The sequence below is a fragment of the Sinocyclocheilus rhinocerous genome, unplaced genomic scaffold, assembly GCF_001515625.1.
Source record: "Sinocyclocheilus rhinocerous isolate Xijiao unplaced genomic scaffold, SAMN03320098_v1.1 scaffold1528, whole genome shotgun sequence".
Taxonomy (NCBI): Eukaryota; Metazoa; Chordata; class Actinopteri; order Cypriniformes; family Cyprinidae; genus Sinocyclocheilus; species Sinocyclocheilus rhinocerous.
Genome location: NW_015647450.1, coordinates 36,526 through 54,402, shown reverse-complemented (window position 1 = coordinate 54,402; position 17,877 = coordinate 36,526). Strand labels below are relative to the sequence as shown.

General features: G+C 37.0%; 1 protein-coding gene across 1 annotated transcript; it reads right to left on the bottom strand.

Moving 5' to 3' along the window:
- Nucleotides 1-2,329: 2,329 nt before the first annotated feature.
- On the bottom strand, nt 2,330-17,337 carry LOC107709152 (gastrula zinc finger protein XlCGF26.1-like). The gene is made up of 3 exons (XM_016513569.1): nt 17,281-17,337; nt 10,443-10,595; nt 2,330-4,122 (listed from the first exon to the last, which is right to left on the bottom strand). Exons 2-3 carry the CDS (start codon nt 10,525-10,527, stop codon nt 2,366-2,368), a joined length of 1,842 nt encoding a protein of 613 aa, XP_016369055.1. The 5' UTR covers nt 10,528-10,595; nt 17,281-17,337; the 3' UTR covers nt 2,330-2,365.
- Between the last annotated feature and the right edge of the window lie 540 nt (nt 17,338-17,877).

Here is a 17,877-nt window from a genome sequence, read left to right as displayed (position 1 = left end):
CCATCATTAAAACTGGTGCAACACAGACCTTCTATCATTTTGGTCCAGACAGAATAGCTTTAGACGCTCTATACTCACAGCCATATCACCCTGCAGCCCAAGACTGGTTGCCCACTGAAGCTAAGCAGGGTTGAGCCTGGTCGGTACCATGATGGGAGACCTCCTGGGAAAACTAGGTTGCTGTGGGAAGAGGTGTTAGTGAGGCCAGCAGGGGGTGCTCACCCTATGGTCTGCATGGGTCCTAATGCCCCAGTATAGTGATGGGGACACTATACTGTCAAAAAAAAAAGCACCGTCTTTTGGATGAGACGTTAAACTGAGGTCCTGACACTCTGTGGTCATTAAAAATCCCATGGCACTTCTCGTAAAGAGTAGGGGTGTAACCCCGGTGTCCTGGCCAAATTGCCCCCCTGGCCTTTGTCAATCATGGCCTCCTAATAATCCCCAACCACTTGATTGGCTCTATTACTTTCTCTCCTCTTCACCTGTAGCTGCTGTGTGGTGAGCGCACTGGCCCTGTTGTCCTGTGGCTGCCGTCGCATCATCCAAGTGGATGCTGCACACTGATGGTGGTTGAGGAGAGACACCACCCACATGATTGTAAAGCGCTTTGGGTGTACAACAATACACAATAAAGCGCTATATAAATGCATCATTCATTCATTCATTCTATGCCCGTTTGTGGTTTGGATAACTTTATTATCCAATATGCAAATTCTCCTTTGTCTTCTCATAAAACACACACACACACAAATGTTATACACATACACAGTTATACACATTTTACACTGGTATAAAAGAGTGTTTATAAAATAAATAAAAAAACTCTGGGGACCTTATACCTTCTTCTAGATAGAAGCGTAACAAATTCAGGGTAAAGTGGGTGTGTGGAATCAGATATTGTCCTTGTAGCTCTCCTATGTATTGCCATCAAAGAGAGTTTATCAAAATGGGTTTGCTTGCATCCTATTTTTTTCCACCCTTATCACTATGCTGTGCAACTTATTCTTATTCCTCAGTCCCAGGTTTCCATACCAAGCTGTAATATTAAACATTATAATACTCTCAGCATGACTTTTATATACAATTTCCTAAACAAGTGGACTAACATCAAAACTCTTCAATTGCTGCATTAGAAACAGCCATTGATTTGCTTTCTTAACAGTGTTCTTAACAATCCACACTCTCATCAAAACTCAACCTTGTATCCAAATATGTTCCCAGATATTAAAAAAAAAAAACGTTGTACAATCTCAACAGCCTGATCATTTAATTTTCCCCAACACATTATTCATTAAGACTAGCATTTAAAATTCCTTCTTCTCTCCTTCATTTTCTTTACACTGATTTGCAAGCACTCAGTTTACACCAATCTTCAAGAGCCATAATAATTGTCAAATTATGGCAAATATCTTTTGCCTTGCAAGATCACAATATCACAATATAAGATAATAAATAATTTTGTTACTGAAACTGGGCAAGGTGAGCAAAATGTGCTTTTCTATATATTTGGACACATATACTGACCCTGCTGCTGTTTGGTGGCCACAGCTTTTAAATTAGATTTAAAAAAAAAAGAGCTATAACAACTCTTACAATTCTGCCCCCTTGAAGCATCCACTTCCATACTCACACTGAAGGACAAGTTAGCTGAGCTCCAGAAGGATATGCCTGTTTAGATATTCAGAGAGGAGCTCAGCTCTGTTGGGCTCAAACCTAAATGAACCCCTGGTTATTCAAACTGTACACAAGGAAAATTCCAACTGTCATGACAAATTTTAGATATCGGTCCAAAAAGTCTGACTTATGATGCAGTCTTGAATCCTAAATCACACTGTGTTTATTCATTTAGGCCAGTGGAGAACTGGTCCCCCAACTGAGCCTGGTTTCTCTTAAGGTTTTTTCTCCACTACTGTCACCTGAGTTTGTGTTCCTTGCCCTTGTCACCTTTGGCCTGCTCAGTTGTGGTTTAAAAACAGGTAATATTCAGAAATGATCAATTAGGCTGCACTGACACCGTCAGATAAGAACAAAAGATTGAACTGAATTGAGCTGGATAATGACACTATTTTATTGAGTTTCATAATTGATTAACTTTACAATTAGCATCAATTGATTTAATAATAATAATGACATTTAATTTTAATTTGTGAACACAAAAATCTGCAAAGTTTTAAAGATTAATTTTATATTCACAAAGGACAAAAAAGTTAGAACAACTGATCTATAGCAAAGCAGATGCTCAGGTACAGCCACAAGACTTCACATGTACAAGACAAAAAATAAAAAGACAAAAAGGTAAAAATTATACAGAGGTGAAGCATGCAAATGGTCATGAATGTGGACAATCAGATTTGGGCCACATTCAGCTACGGTGTGAACGTAGCTTTAATTTCACGCAGATACATATTTTCTGGTGCCATTTTAGACTGCCGAGCCATTTAAAGCACTTTCCACATAAAAAACACAAATATGGTCTCACATCTGTATGACTTTTCAGGTGTATCTTTAAGTGTGATGGCAAAATAAATTTTTTGTTACACTGACCACAAATAAATTGTCTTCCTCCTGAGTGAATACGTAGTGGATTTTTTAAATCGATCCTTTTTCTCTTTTCACTCGCAGAGCTGTGCAATTGTTTTCCAGAATGTGTTTGCAAATGACGTTTCAGGTCTCTTTTATATGTGAAACTCTTCTTACACTGAAGACACGAGAAAGGTTTTTCTCCAGTGTGAAGCCTCGTGTGAATCTGAAGTGTTATGTTCTGACTGAAACTCTTTCTACAGTGAGTGCAGGTGAAAGGTTTCTCTCCAGTGTGAATTCTCATGTGAGTCTTAAGGTTTCCTTTAAATCTGAAACTCTTTCCACAGTCATTGCATTTAAAAGACGTCTCTCTGGAGTGAATTTTTAAATGCCAGTTAAGGTGTCTCTTGTCTGGGAATCTCTTTCCACACTGAAGACAATTAAAACTGTCCTCTCTTGAGTGAAGCCTCATGTGGCAAGTAAGGGTTTTTTCACGTGTAAAACTCTTTCCACACTGAGCACACATGAATGGCTTCTCTCCTGTGTGAGTTTTCATGTGAGCTGTAAGATTTCCTTTTATTGAGAAGCTCTTCCCACACAGTTTGCAGGTAAAAGGCCTCTCTCCTGTGTGACTTCTCATGTGGGCATTAAAGGTTGCTTTATATGAGAAGCTCTTTTCACACAGTTTGCAGGTGTAAGAACTCTCTCCAGTGTGACTTTTCATGTGTGAATCAAGGGTTGCTTTATGTCTGAAACTTTTCCCACACTGATCACATGGAAATGGTTTCTCTCCAGTGTGAATTCTCATGTGCGACTTAAGATTTCCTTTGTGTGAGAAGCTATTTCCACACAGTTTGCAGGTAAAAGGCTTCTCTCCAGTATGACTTCTCATGTGGGAATCAAGGTGTGCTTTATATGAGAAGCTCTTCCCACACTGTTTGCAGGTAAAAGGCATCTCTCCAGTATGACTTCCCATGTGGGAATCAAGGTGTGTTTTATATGAGAAGCTCTTCCCACACTGTTTGCAGGTAAAAGGCTTCTCTGCAGTGTGAAGTCTCTCATGAGTTTTGAGGCTTCCTTTACAACTGAAACTCTCTCCACACTGATAACATTGAAAACCGTTCTCTCCTGAGTGTTCTCTCTTCGTGTGGGAATTAAGAGTTACTTTATGTCGGAAACTCTTTCCACACTGATCACATGTGAATGGCTTCTCTCCAGTGTGACCGTTCATGTGGGAATTAAGGTCTTTTTTATATGTAAAACTCTTTCCACACTGTTGGCAGGTATAAGGTTTCTCTCCAGTGTGACTTTTCACGTGGGAATTAAGGTTTCCTGTGTGAGTGAAACACTTTCCACACTCTTGGCATGTGAAAGGCTTCTCTCCAGTGTGAGTCTTCATGTGGTTTTTAAGGTTATGTTTTTGATTGAAACTCTTTCCACATTGATGGCAGGTAAAGTCGGTCTTCTGAACTTTTTTTCGTGATGAAGTTGTTTCAGTCTGTATGGATTTTTCCATAGTCATGAAATCATGTCTCTCATATTGATCTTTCTCTTCTATCTTTTCCAGTTCTTGAATCTCTTCTTTCAGTGCAATCAGGTCTAAAGCAAAAAAAGACAAATACAAGTTATTGGCAGTTTAATGACTCAAAGCAACAGACATCAACACCAAGATAAAAGTATTAAAACATCAAAACCAACATTATGCAACAAAACTGGGTTTTTATAGACCAGTAGTTTTTACTCCTGGTCCTAAGGTCCCACCGCTCTGATCATTTTGTATGTATTCCTTATTTGCCACACCTGATTCACATTACCAGCTCATTAGGTGAGAGCTCCACAAACTCAGCTGGGTGCATCAGATAATGCTGGGTACACACTAAAAGATTTTAAAAATCTTATAAGATCTTCAAAATGTGAGAGACCACAAACATGAGGACAAAAAAATCCTAGATTTAACCATTTTGCTCCTATAGTGTGTGGTGTGCCGCGATGTTCCCCCCACATGTTGAATATTTACGATACGCGATCGGGGCGCCTCCGACGTTCTTCCGAGCAGATTCAGTCACTCTTAACACACCTCACACCACAGGAAAATCTGATAAGATAATCTTTAGAACCACCAAGATAATCGGGACATTACCTAGGATTGTCGGAAGGGGAGAAATCGGCCCAAAATCAGCACGATTATCTTGTGGTGTGTACCCAGCATAAGGGAGACATACCAAATATGCAGAGCGGTGTGTCCCCAGGACCAGGATTGAAAAACACTGTTCTAGACCAGTCCAGAATCTGCCATTCATGTTTAAAATATTAGAAAAGTAGAGTCCTCTTCACTATGCTATGGTACTTGTGAACAATTTCAGTCAGAATTTAAGCACTATCATTTATTAAAGTTATATATATGTAGCGTCTGGACCAATCAGACACACAATATATATTTTGTTAGTTATATTTAACAAATACTCTGTAACACCTCTCAGTTAACAAGCCATATGAGGGCCTATGGACCCTTCCCCCGAAATGCGTCTTTAACACCTCAGAAAGGCAGAACAGGCCTCTGATTCCATGGCAACCAATGCTGATATCACTGGTTTTATTGCCCAAAGGAATGCGGGTCTTTCTTTGAATGAACACCCATATCCTTCAGGTCATTGTGTATGTTGTTACTAGAGCCCGACCGATATATCGTTTTGCCGATATTATTGGCCGATATGAGCCTGTCGCCGATATATCGGTATCGGCGAAAATGCTGCCGATGTGCCACCGATATGATTTTATTTATTTTTTTACAGAACATATAACGCAGATAAAATGCTTGAAATGGTGTAATTACTTAGTTTGTCCAGCAGAGCGCGCTCCATTGTTTGCTTCTGGCGACCAGCAAACCCTTTCACTTCAGTAAGGAAGTCTCTTCAGCCAGCGGCATTCAAGCGGTGTCTTCACTACTCAAGAGTCAAGCGTTGTCTTAACGGTAAGTTGCTAACTAGTTTGTGAATACATAACTTACAGTTAAGTTAATAAACAATGACCCCATACGTTTCCATATCCATATTGACCGCCACAAATATCCACCGCCCCCTGCCATCAGCTCCCGCGTCTCACACACACGAGCGTGACTTTAGCACTATATTTAGCAACTTTCAGAACCTTTTAGCGGCTTTTTCCCAACCTTTTTTTGAACTACAGCTAAGTTGAAAGATTTCGCCAGTACTGCCCCGCGAGCGCGAGGTCTGGTTTTCCTGTCGCAGTATCTCCTCTCTCGGCGTCTATTCTGTGCAGCGAGCAGCAGAGAAGCAGCGCATTCAGTGGCCGTACCGCAGCAGACTCGTCAATAAATGAGTACAAAACAGCGTTTCCAAGCACCTGTCGCTTACTGACTGTTTGGGCTTCTAAATATGAACATAGTTCGTCTGTTAATATGTACATAGTTTGTTACTCAGACGCAGGCAGTGTGCTGCATGAGACAAAAAAGTAGTATAGTCAAAACCACCGCATATAGTCGGTGTTGATGTTGATATGTTGATTTTAATCAGACGATGTCGCGATTATAAATCAGGATTTAAGGAGTAAAGTGAGAGTGACTCCTGGTTAGTATTAATGGTTCATGTTTAGTCACTGTTTATACTTGTTTTAACTTAAGCTTTATTTAAATTGTATAAGTTTCATGATTTCAATGAATTACCTTTTTGATTACTAAAAATGTAATCTAACCATTAAAATGGAGCCCATTAAGTTATTTTTGATATAAAGTTACTAAATAAAAAGATGAAGTCATTAGTGAAGATTAAGCTACAGTATTTAGAATATAATATAGAATAGAACATGCCAAACCAGTTTGGTTCCAGCTCAAATATATCATTCTGTCAATGTCTCATACTTATATATAAAAAAAAATAATAATAAATAAATATATATATATATATTTTGTTTTTTTTTTACAGATGGCTGAGGGTGGAAGTAGTAAGGTGTGGGACTACTTCAACAAGGACTCATCTGGTACAGTTATCTGTAATATCTGGGTTCTGGTTTTAAAAGATTACTGGCCAAGACAGAGCCCAGGTACCCTTTGAAAAGTGAGAAGTATTTCCACACTCAGCTGATGGACCAAATTCACTCAAAAGTTGTAACACAAATAAAGCAACTTCTCTCTGTGGAAAATGCAGGAAACAGCATTGCTTTTATCACTGACTGTTGGTCTGGTTCTACTGAAGCCCTCATGAGCTTGACTGCTCAATTCATCGACAAGAACTGGAATAGAGTGCAAACTGTGTTGAATGTGAAGGCCATGTCTGGGTCCCACACAGGGGAATACATTGGGCAGATCTTCCTGACCATGCTTGAGAAATGGAACATCAACACTGTAATATAAAGTTCCAGTACAAAACAGCGTTTCCAAGCACCTGTCGCTTACTGACTGTTTGGGCTTCTAAATATGAACATAGTTCGTCTGTTAATATGTACATAGTTTGTTACTCAGACACAGGCAGTGTGCTGCATGAGACAAAAAAGTAGTATAGCCAAAACCACCGCATATAGTCGGTGTTGATGTTGATATGTTGATTTTATACAGTAAGAAAGTTATTTATCTTAACCAGGAAATTAACGTTCTTAGAATTGACAGACAGTTGACCCTGAGAGGTCAAGTAAATACTTACAGTGGATCTAAATATTTATAATTAATTATAACTAGTTATGATTAATTATTCATATTTCCCCTTTGAGCTGATTCGCTACATATATTAAATGCTTTTGGCATTGTATCATGATTACTTCTAGTGCTATTAGCTCTTTTGACATATCACAACATTGTTTTGGATAGCTTGAGAATTATGTTGTCATTTGTCGATAAGCATTAGCTCAGTTTAGGTCTTAAATCTATCCAACTGCTAATACTTTGTGTAAATAAATAGACATTTCATCAAACACAAGTATGGCGTACATCAGGGCTCAGTATTAGGTCCTCTGCGTTTCTCCTAGAACATGGGGGGGGGGGGGTCATGTGGTAATGTGATCTCAACATGAGAACCCGCTCCATGTCAAATAACACCACTTTAATTAGGACGCTCATATCTGCCCTACAAGGCAAAAGACCTTAACTCACTAGAGTGTGAAACTGAGAAAAATGATTTAAAAGTTTTTTATTTGTCCAGCTTTCATTACACCAAATACACAAAATAATGTTCTTTTTAGCAGCATCATATGACCCCTTTAAGGCTATAGGTAAGACACTGGAAATCTGGCAATTATGTGTTAGATTAGGTGTTGATTAGATGTTTTAGTAATGAAAATTATCTACATAAAAAAAAATCTTGAGCTCAAACTTGATTTTCACCCCTATTTTGAAGTTACTGTACTCTGCCTTTGCATTGTCTGCAAAAAGTGAGAAGTCACACCAAGGCAAAAGGCAGTAACTTCCACATTATGAATATTTGATTGCTGATCACCATTTACAAAATTATTATAGTAACACCTGCATAAAATCTAGTGATCATGGGCTATCTCATAGGCTATAACATATAGACATGTGACTGTATTAATCGTTTTTCTAACTGTAACAACCAGACAAAAAATTAAACATGTGAGTGGATACCATTTTACATCCAATTTATTTGCAATGTTCACTAACGTAAAAGGATGTAAGACATCAAATTGAATGAAAAAAGCTTAACCTAAAAGGACGACTTGTGGATTGATGTGAATGCCAGCAAGTAGGAATAATGCTCCGAATGCTTGTGGATTAAACATCTCTGATGACATTCATTGCCATGGATTTTATCAGGTTACAAGAAAAGATAGGATATGGATTTAATTGCGAACTGTTACTACAGATTTTATGTGTGATCATGCTATGCTGTCACAGCATTCGAGTTCACGCGCATGTAACTAGAAGTGGAAAGGCTGGCACTGAGTGAATAATCAGCATTTATAAAAAAGACTAACAATTATTTACAATTACTTATTGTTGCCAGGTTATCTAGTCTTATGGAGCTTATATGGAGCAGTCAGATTGTGATCTACCTAATTCGTTTGTCTAATGAAGTGCTTCAGTGACAAGACACATTACACAGTAATTTAAACTCAGCAGACTTTAATGGACAGTAAAACAAAGGCAGAAAACCGTATAACTCCAGGCCGGCACAGTAACTTCATATTGACTCAGGGCTAAACAAAGGCAGAGTACCGTAACTCAATTTTAGCTTTCCAAAACAAAGTCAAAGAGCGGTAACTGGTGTTATATGGTGTTCTGCCTTGGTTTCTCCTGGGCTTTTGGAAGTTACGGTTAAGACAACCCATTATTTTTGAGGGGTAAAAAAAACAATGAAATTTACTCAAGATTAGGGCTGGGTATCGTTCAAAAATTTCGATATCGATACCTTGACTTCGATAACGGTTCCTGAATTATACTTTTTTCAATACCAATTTTATGAAATCCATTTTAACAAGAATACATTACCTCATAAAACCTTTTTTTTTTCAGTATGTTGAGGTTTTTACAGACGCAGACTCATCTCCTGTGCCACTGCACATAGGAACAAAATGTAACCAACACAATAAATCAGTGCAAATAGTTTTAATAAAATGAAAAATGTAGTTTTGAGTCTGTATGTGAGGATCACTGCTGCATCCTTAAGATCTTTAAATCACTCAGCAGTTCTTCAAAAAAAATGAGCATGTCCACTTTTTCAGGAGACAGACAAGCCCTCTCGTCACTGATGATGTCCTCAGAACTAATGTCCCTAGGCTACATTTAAACTAGTGCATTTTTGTTTTAAAACTTATAGCTTAGACAGAATCATTTCTATTCACTTTCCACTGATTTACATGATCTGATGAGCATTAGCTGCTTCCAGCGCTGTCTGTCAGTGTTTTCTCTTCCGCGATCGCTGTTCTGACTCAGAGGAAGCTCATTCGCTGCTCATGTCAATCATATTACGCATTCATAACCCGCCCTGTCTCCGATGACGAATGTGTGTTACACTTTCAGAAAAACATTTACAGGGATGAAACATGAAGCTAAGAAACATGCGATTATGACAGTATATGATTTGTATGTGATTTTCTTGAGATTCTGCCTATTTTTATAACAATACAGTGTGTTTACATGAGAAATGCTAAGCAGGTGTAGCGATTAGCTTGATATAAAAGACTACAAATAACATCTTTCTGCAACATTACATGACCAAAACCCTTATTAGATTGCAATCGGAAGTTATTACAAACACTCAATGGTGGTTTAAAGTGAGTTTTGAGTGAAAGCATAGTATACATTTTATAAATTGTCTTATGTAGCATGATGCTACAGTGTGCATGAATGGTCATTGGCTCACCAGAGCCAATCACCAGCACATGATTTAGGCACGTCACGCATGCTGCATGCTTACTGGCTCACCAACATTGACGAGATTAACCCCTTTAGGTATCGAAATTTGTTACCGAACGACAAGCATGACCAAAACCCTTATTAGATTGCAATCGGAAGTTATTACAAACACTCAATGGTGGTTTAAAGTGAGTTTTGAGTGAAAGCATAGTATACATTTTATAAATTGTCTTATGTAGCATGATGCTACAGTGTGCATGAATGGTCATTGGCTTATTAATTCAGGGGTTAATCCAGATTAACCCCTTTAGGTATCGAAATTTGTTACCGAACGACAAGACATGTTTCGATACACGATAGTATCGAGGCAATTCGGTCGGTGCCTAAAAAGTATCAAACTAGATACACAGCCCTACTCAAGATGCTTATCCACATGATAAAGGAGGTCTTGAATGTCCCAAAAATATCAATAACTCGTTTTCGACCAAAACGAAGTTACGACCTTTTGCCTTTGCACGGCAGATATGACATTCTTCAAAAATATCATTAAATTCTGTAGAGCTAGACATTTTAATAAGCTTTGAGAATGAAAACCAACCTGTTTGTGCCTCAGTATCTTCTTGTTTCATGCTGAATATTTCTACAATCCTCACATCTTCACTCTCCTCTTTAATAAACGCCATCTTTATAACAGAGTCACGTGGATCTCAGTTGCTTCACCAGGAGTTTCTCTGTGTTTGGACACTTTGTCCTGTTTAAGGGGGAAAAAATCACTCAAAACTAGAACTACAAATCAATAAAAGGAGACAAATTACACAGCCATTTAATATTTAGGCATTTATGTTTTACATTTATTATTATTGTTATTCATCTGTTGTGTTTGTTGCATTTGCACTTCGAATCACTGAATCGTTTTGCGACACAAAAAAAAATTGTTTTATGCACATTTTGAAGTATTGCATCAGAAACGAGTGATGGAAATGCCAAATTTAGAAAATAAATCCCTTAATTCGCAAAAAACGTTTCAACGCTCACTTGAGGTGGTTTTTGACTTGTGCGAATGGGAGATGGAAACGTATTTTGCAAATAAATTCCTCTATGTGCATCAAAAAAGTAATGTGACTTTGCGCTATGGGACGGCATAACCTGACTAACCAGCGGACCGATCTTGTTCCACAGCATCTGAAATGTTGTAATGGCCATTCCTAAATGCCTGGGCAAAGTCTGTCGTCAGAGTCTTTCTGTATTATTGCCTTCCAGAACTTTCACAAGTCTTTCACGAATCACGACTGTGTTCCCAAGAAGCAGAGGTCCATCTCTGAAAGCAATGGCTGCATTGTGTTTCGTCTGCTTGCTCTGAGGCACAAGTAATTTATTATAAATGAAAATTATTATATTCAGTGGCTTCTTCTACTTCTCTTAATCATATTTAGTGCCAGTTTATCAGGAAGTGACGATTTTGTTCTCTTTGACTCGTTGGATGGAAACGGTGCTTGTTCGCAAATCACTGATTCTTGAGACATGGGACAAAAGATGTCCAGCAATTGTAACTGCTATTAGGTTTAAAATGGGATTTTAAACCTAATAGCAGCGTTCAGGGATTAATAATCGAATGTATTTAACACAATTATTACCTTTAATTTAATTTTATCATTATTATATAAAATCTATGACACGTATTGTCTTCTCACTACATCCACAGAGAATTCAATCATTCATATGCAATAAAATGGATAAAAATGTTTTTTTTTTTTAATGATGAAAAAGCTTGTTTTATCAAAAGCAACACTTAATAATATCTCATATCAGAGCAAGGTTGTTTTTCAATATGCGTGTTTTATAAGATTTAAAAGTTGTGTCCCCACTTTTTGTCAACACCGTCAGACATTTATTAAAATGAAATAAAATCAGTGAATATCAGGGGCAGCTGTCACTTCCGAAGGACCCCCTTGCCACATTCCACATCTGCAGAGTACATCACTGTCAGACAGGCTCTGGTATGTTTAATAATTTTAAAGTATTTTAAATCCTAATGTTTATATTTCCTGTGTCACAACCATGATGCGTCAACACCCTCTTCCAATTTCTGAGGAAGTTATTTGAAATTTTTAGATCATTTTATAGAACCTGCTTCTCATGAGCTGATGCTCTATTAGCATCTAGCATCAACAGGGAAAACAAAATGGCTACTACATGAACTCCATTTGTTTTGTGAAAGAAATGCCTAATGTGTCAACACCGTCAGATGTCAACACCATAAGATTTTCTGTCTGACGGTGGTGACAAGCCAATGACGGAGTTGACATTCAACATGAAATCATCATATTTTTGTGGTTTTCAAGTCAATTTTAATTATATTAAATATAAAATATTTTATTTTATTTTGTTTAGTCTTTCTAATAATGTTTAAATACTAAATATGTGACCTGACAGCATATATTGTTTATGTGGATTGATAGTCATCACTTCTAGCAGAGTTAGGGTTGAGGGAACATAAGGCTGAGGGAACACAGGGCTTATGGAACATAATAAGGAACATTGCATAGGCAAATATGATAAAGATATTCTTGTGCTCTTTTTGTGTGTTTTTAGTCCAGCATGGCTAGACAACATCTCTCATTGGAGGAGCGTAGACGAAGGAACAGAGAATATCAGAAAAAGCGAGGAGAGAAAATCAGTGCACAGCCAGAATTAAAGGAGGAATTTCTAAGACAGGAGAGACAAAGGTGGAAACAGAGAGTTGAGGGAGGAAAAATAAAGCAAATCAAGGACTTTAGTAAGAGAGAACAGAGGAAACAGAGAAAGAAATGGAAGCATAGCCAGCGAGAATCAAGAGAGCGAAGAATAACATAACAATAAACATACAATAACAATAACATACTCACTGTTTGTTTTAATATAGTAATTGATTGATTCAATGTATTTGATAGTTAAAATGACTACAAATTCAAGTTTTTGTCACCACCATCAGATGTGTCAACTCTGTCAGGTCTATGTCACCTCCGTCAAATCAATATTTTGAGGATATTTCATTATGATATTATATATTTGTTGAGGAATTGTTGGTCATATGTGATAATGTAATCTGTCTGCTAACATGGGAATGTGTTTGGAAATGTTAAAAAACATCTTGATTGCTGTTAAAGATAAAGTTAAAGTTATATTACACAGTCCAATTCAAGAAACACAGACGGAAATCTTTATAATAAATATATACATATTGAAAGTACTTTTTTGTGGTCTCTGTCTGCCTTGGTAAAAACTAGTGTTTACTATACTTCTTATAGGTCTTGCATAATGTGAGTGAAAATTAATTTGTTTTTGGTGTCTGATGGTGTTGACACAATGTTAGTGATGGCAAGGTAAAAAGCACATTTTGATAAAAAAAGAAAAAAAATTGGGAGGTTGTATCAAAGCATAGCTCAGTAGATGTAAGACACATAAATGTAGTTTAATTTGTCTGAGTATAAGGTTTTATTTTTTCAATATTGCACCCTGTTTTGTCTAACTTCTCAAGAATCAGTTAAATGTTTTATGCGATATTCCAATTTTTATGTTAAATTTGCAACTTTGGATGGAAACCCGGCTAGTGACCGAATTAGTCTTTACGATAAACTGATAGGGAGCGAAATGAGACGTACCTTTTCATCTGCGGATACGCTTAACTCATAAAAATAACATTTATTAATGTTACATAAAGTATTACAATGTTTCATTCGACAATAATCAATTACATCGCTTGTAAAAACTATTAAATTCCTGTTTTGTCTAACTTCTCAAGAATCAGTTAAATGTTTTATGCGATATTCCAATTTTTATGTTAAATTTGCAACTTTGGATGGAAACCCGGCTAGTGACCGAATTAGTCTTTACGATAAACTGATAGGGAGCGAAATGAGACGTACCTTTTCATCTGCGGATACGCTTAACTCATAAAAATAACATTTATTAATGTTACATAAAGTATTACAATGTTTCATTCGACAATAATCAAGCAATTTTACATTGCTTGTAAAAACTATTAAATGATCTGAACTGGGGGCTGTTTCATAAAAGACGCTAAGAAAAGCGGGGATTAAAGTCCAAAACCTGACTTGAAATAACCTAACAAATCAATCGGGACTAAAGTGGTTTCATAATCGACAATTTAAATTCACGCAATCTCACTAATTCAATCCAGGTTCAACGAGTCAGGATAATTTGATGTGCACGCTTATTCTTAAGCAGATCTTAATGTCGATCATGGATCAAATCGATCCACCATGGCAAACAGCGAATATTTGTGCTGTTTAATGCATTTGAGACATTGTGTTTTCCTCCGTGCAGAGACATTGTGTTTTCCTCAGTGCATAACTGACACATCACAGGTATATTTTTCATCTGTAAATGTTAGAAAGTCATGCAAATATATCCATTTTGCTGTCAGGAGTGGGCGAGGCTTACGTGAGTGAACGAGCGCTGCTGCGCGCTACACAGACGGAGCAGAATAGAATAATAGCACAATAATTCTTAATAAAATATACATTCCGCTAAAATATTTGTTGTTAGACATTAAATGTGACACGTGTACAGTTTAAATTCTACATATAAGTGTATTTTTATGATAGCAGTAACTAAATCAAATGTAAGCTAGCTAATACTAGCTCACATGAGTTAATGTGTATTCCTCTTAGCAGTTTAATATAGTCTGTTTTCTATTATTTATTTTCATTTTTAATTTAGTGATTTTAACTTTTAATTTAGTGTTTTAATGCTTTAAAGAGCAATTTTATATTGCAATGTTTTAATGTTCTACTAATATCCATGGCTAGAAACTGCTGATCAACTGAATGCACATGAGATAAAATGTTTTCATGATAAAATGATAAAATCTTTTCATATATCTTAGAAAATGTCATTAAATCTTGGGCATACAATACATTAAATACAGTTGGTTGTAGCCTACATTTTAAGTTGCTTTTTCTGTATACTTTTATTTTTGGACTGGTAATAAAGTCAAATAATTGTATGTGAGAGAGTCAGCGGTGATATCATTGCGTTCCTACTGGTCAATGTTAGAGGAGCTCAGCTTAACCTGACCGTTAGCCTGCCCCGGACCAGGTTAGTTTCCAAGCATAAGTTGCCAGAGTGACTGAGCTTGAGCTATGGTAAATTTGCTTTATGAATAGGGTTGCCAACTGTTCCGTATAATACGTAATTGTCCCGTATTTAAGGCATCAGAGAAGCGTTCCATATCAAAGCTACGGAACGCCGTTTGTCCCATATTCGCAGGCAAATGCTGTATGACCATCGACCATACAAATAACAAATTAATCATTCTTTTTGCACAAATCATTTGTTTGAATTGCGAACGTTGCCACTCAAGGAAGGCTTTAAGACCTTGCAGAATCCTCTGCCACCTGGTCGCTCCCGCTTCTCAGTGAGCGGGGCTCGCGCTAACGGCAATCCCCTTCACCATCCGCATTCTGATTTCGCCAAATCAGTTTGGGTGAATGCAAAGAACGTGATTATTGATCATAAGCACAACATCCAGCTAGGCAAGAAAACATGCAATCTACCTGAGGGAAGACGTCTTTCAGTATTGTAAGTTAATGTTGTTAAATAGAGAAACAAAATTACACATTTTTTAAATTGTAACTTCTAGCATATTCCTAAACCTGGACCTTATTAATACTGAAGAACAAATTCAAGCACCAAAAGCAGCCCACACACTCCAAGCTCTCTTTAATTGAAAAATATTCATTTTCATGAATTAGGCTACATGGTTGCAATAACATTTTAGTTTAAAAAAAAATGCTTTATTGATTGAAGTTTCATAGACATCCAGTTGTTATACTTTCAAATTTTATGCCATATTGTATGTAATTTCACAGTATATTCACCTCCTAATTTACTACACCACTTGTGCAATCACAATTCTATAGTGGTAAAATTTACTCAGGCCAATGCTGTGTATTACATACGTGACATTTTTTGTATGCCATTAAACTTTATTTTTAGAATAATTGTACATAGGTTAAGCAAAACAAATGTGATTATTTCTGAGAACCTTTTATACACATACTTAACTGTAGACACGGAAATGACATACTCTATGTGGTACAGAACAAATATTTTGAGCGTCCCTTATTCTGTCCCTTATTTTATCTTTGGAATAAAGAGCTTTTAGAATGTTAAAAACCTATAGAAATGAAACAAGTGAGTTGACAAAAAAACAATACAATTTATTTAACACCCCTCCCCCACCCCCACAAAAACAGCATGGTAGTGATCTCACACAGCTCTGGCAGACAGTGCACACATCTACGTGTAGCCATTCATACACATTTGAACCGAGTGGACACTGAAACTGCTGTAAATACAGAGTGATAAGGAAGAAAGAAAAATCAAACCTGCTTTAAAACCCAGAGACCATACAAATAACAAATAAATTATTATTTTTCCAAAGCATTGTTTGAATTGCGAACGTAGCCACTCGAGGAAGGCTTTAAGACCAAGCGGAATCCTCTGCCGCCTAGTCGCTCCCACTTCACAGCGAGCGGGGCTCTCACTAAAGGCAATTGCCTTCACCATCCGCATTTTGATTTCGCCAAATCAGTTTGGGTGAATGCAAAGAACGTGATTATTGATCATAAGCACAACATCCAGCTAGGCAAGAAAACATGCAATCTACCTGAGGGAAGACGTCTTTCAGTATTGTAAGTTAATGTTGTTAAATAGAGAAACAAAATTACACATTTTTTAAATTGTAACTTCTAGCATATTCCTAAACCTGGACCTCATTAATATTGACGAACAAATTCAAGCACCAAAATCAGCCCACACACTCCCAAGTTCTCTTTAATTGAAAAATATTCATTTTCATGAATTAGGCTACATGGTTGCAATAACATTTTAGTTTAAAAAAAAATGCTTTATTGATTGAAGTTTCATAGACATCCAGTTGTTATACTTTCAAATTGTATGCCATATTGTATGTAATTTCACAGTATATTCACCTCCTAATTTACTACACCACTTGTGCAATCACAATTCTATAGTGGTAAAATTTACTCAGGCCAATGCTGTGTATTACATACGTGACATTTTTTGTATGCCATTAAACTTTATTTTTAGAATAATTGTACATAGGTTAAGCAAAACAAATGTGATTATTTCTGAGAACCTTTTATACACATACTTAACTGTAGACACGGAAATGACATACTCTATGTGGTACAGAACAAATATTTTGAGCGTCCCTTATTTTCCTATAAAGAATCACAGTTGTCCCTTATTTTCATTTTCTGAAGTTGGCAACCCTATTTATAGAACCAAATCAAGTGAAAATAAGTCAGACTAACTGAAATAAGCCTGGGTTATTTGGTAAACTTGTTTTATGAAACAGCCCCCTGGATGCATTGATTTAAACACTTTAAATACGTAAAAACACAAACCTCTCTTCAGCCGAATCACAACAGACACAGCGGCGCAGCCTTATGACGTCACATCACCAGACCAAAATAAAAGTCTCCTATACATGTTGCTGTCTAAAATCACAAAAGTGCACAGAAAATTTAAATGTCAGAGGAACTCAGAGAGATATTTAAATGTTGTCCAATGATGTAATGAAGAATGTGGCAAAGTCGTCAGCTGTTAGAGTTGATGAAGGAGGGGGAGGAGGAGGACAAAGGGGGGAGGAAAATGTTTTAAAGAGCATGCGGGAGTTAGGCGAATTTTTTATTTTGTTGTGATAGTATGTCCTTTTTGCAGTGGAGACATTAGCAGAGAATGGAGAGAGGGGTGATCGATATACATCAAGGTCAGTAGTATTTTGTAATTTGTGCCATACTCTTTCTGCAGCTCTGAGCTTAGAACGATATTCACGTTGAACATCAGATAGCCAAGGGGCAGAAGAGGTGGTACGAGCTGGCCTGGAAGACAAGGGGCAGAAACTGTCTAAACAAGACATAAGAGTGGAGCAGAAAGTATCAGTATCACTTTTAACATCAACAGGGTTTCTTAAACAGGAGTCTTAAAAAGTCTTAAATTTA

What these genes read in the sequence shown, in the direction of transcription:
- LOC107709152 (XM_016513569.1), bottom strand. Translation starts at nt 10,527, where the DNA reads ATGGCGTTTATTAAAGAGGAGAGTGAAGATGTGAGGATTGTAGAAATA. An exon ending in AGATACTGAGGCACAAACAG is followed by an intron (nt 4,123 to 10,442) that starts GTTGGTTTTCAT and finishes TTTTTGCTTTAG; the next exon opens with ACCTGATTGCACTGAAAGAA.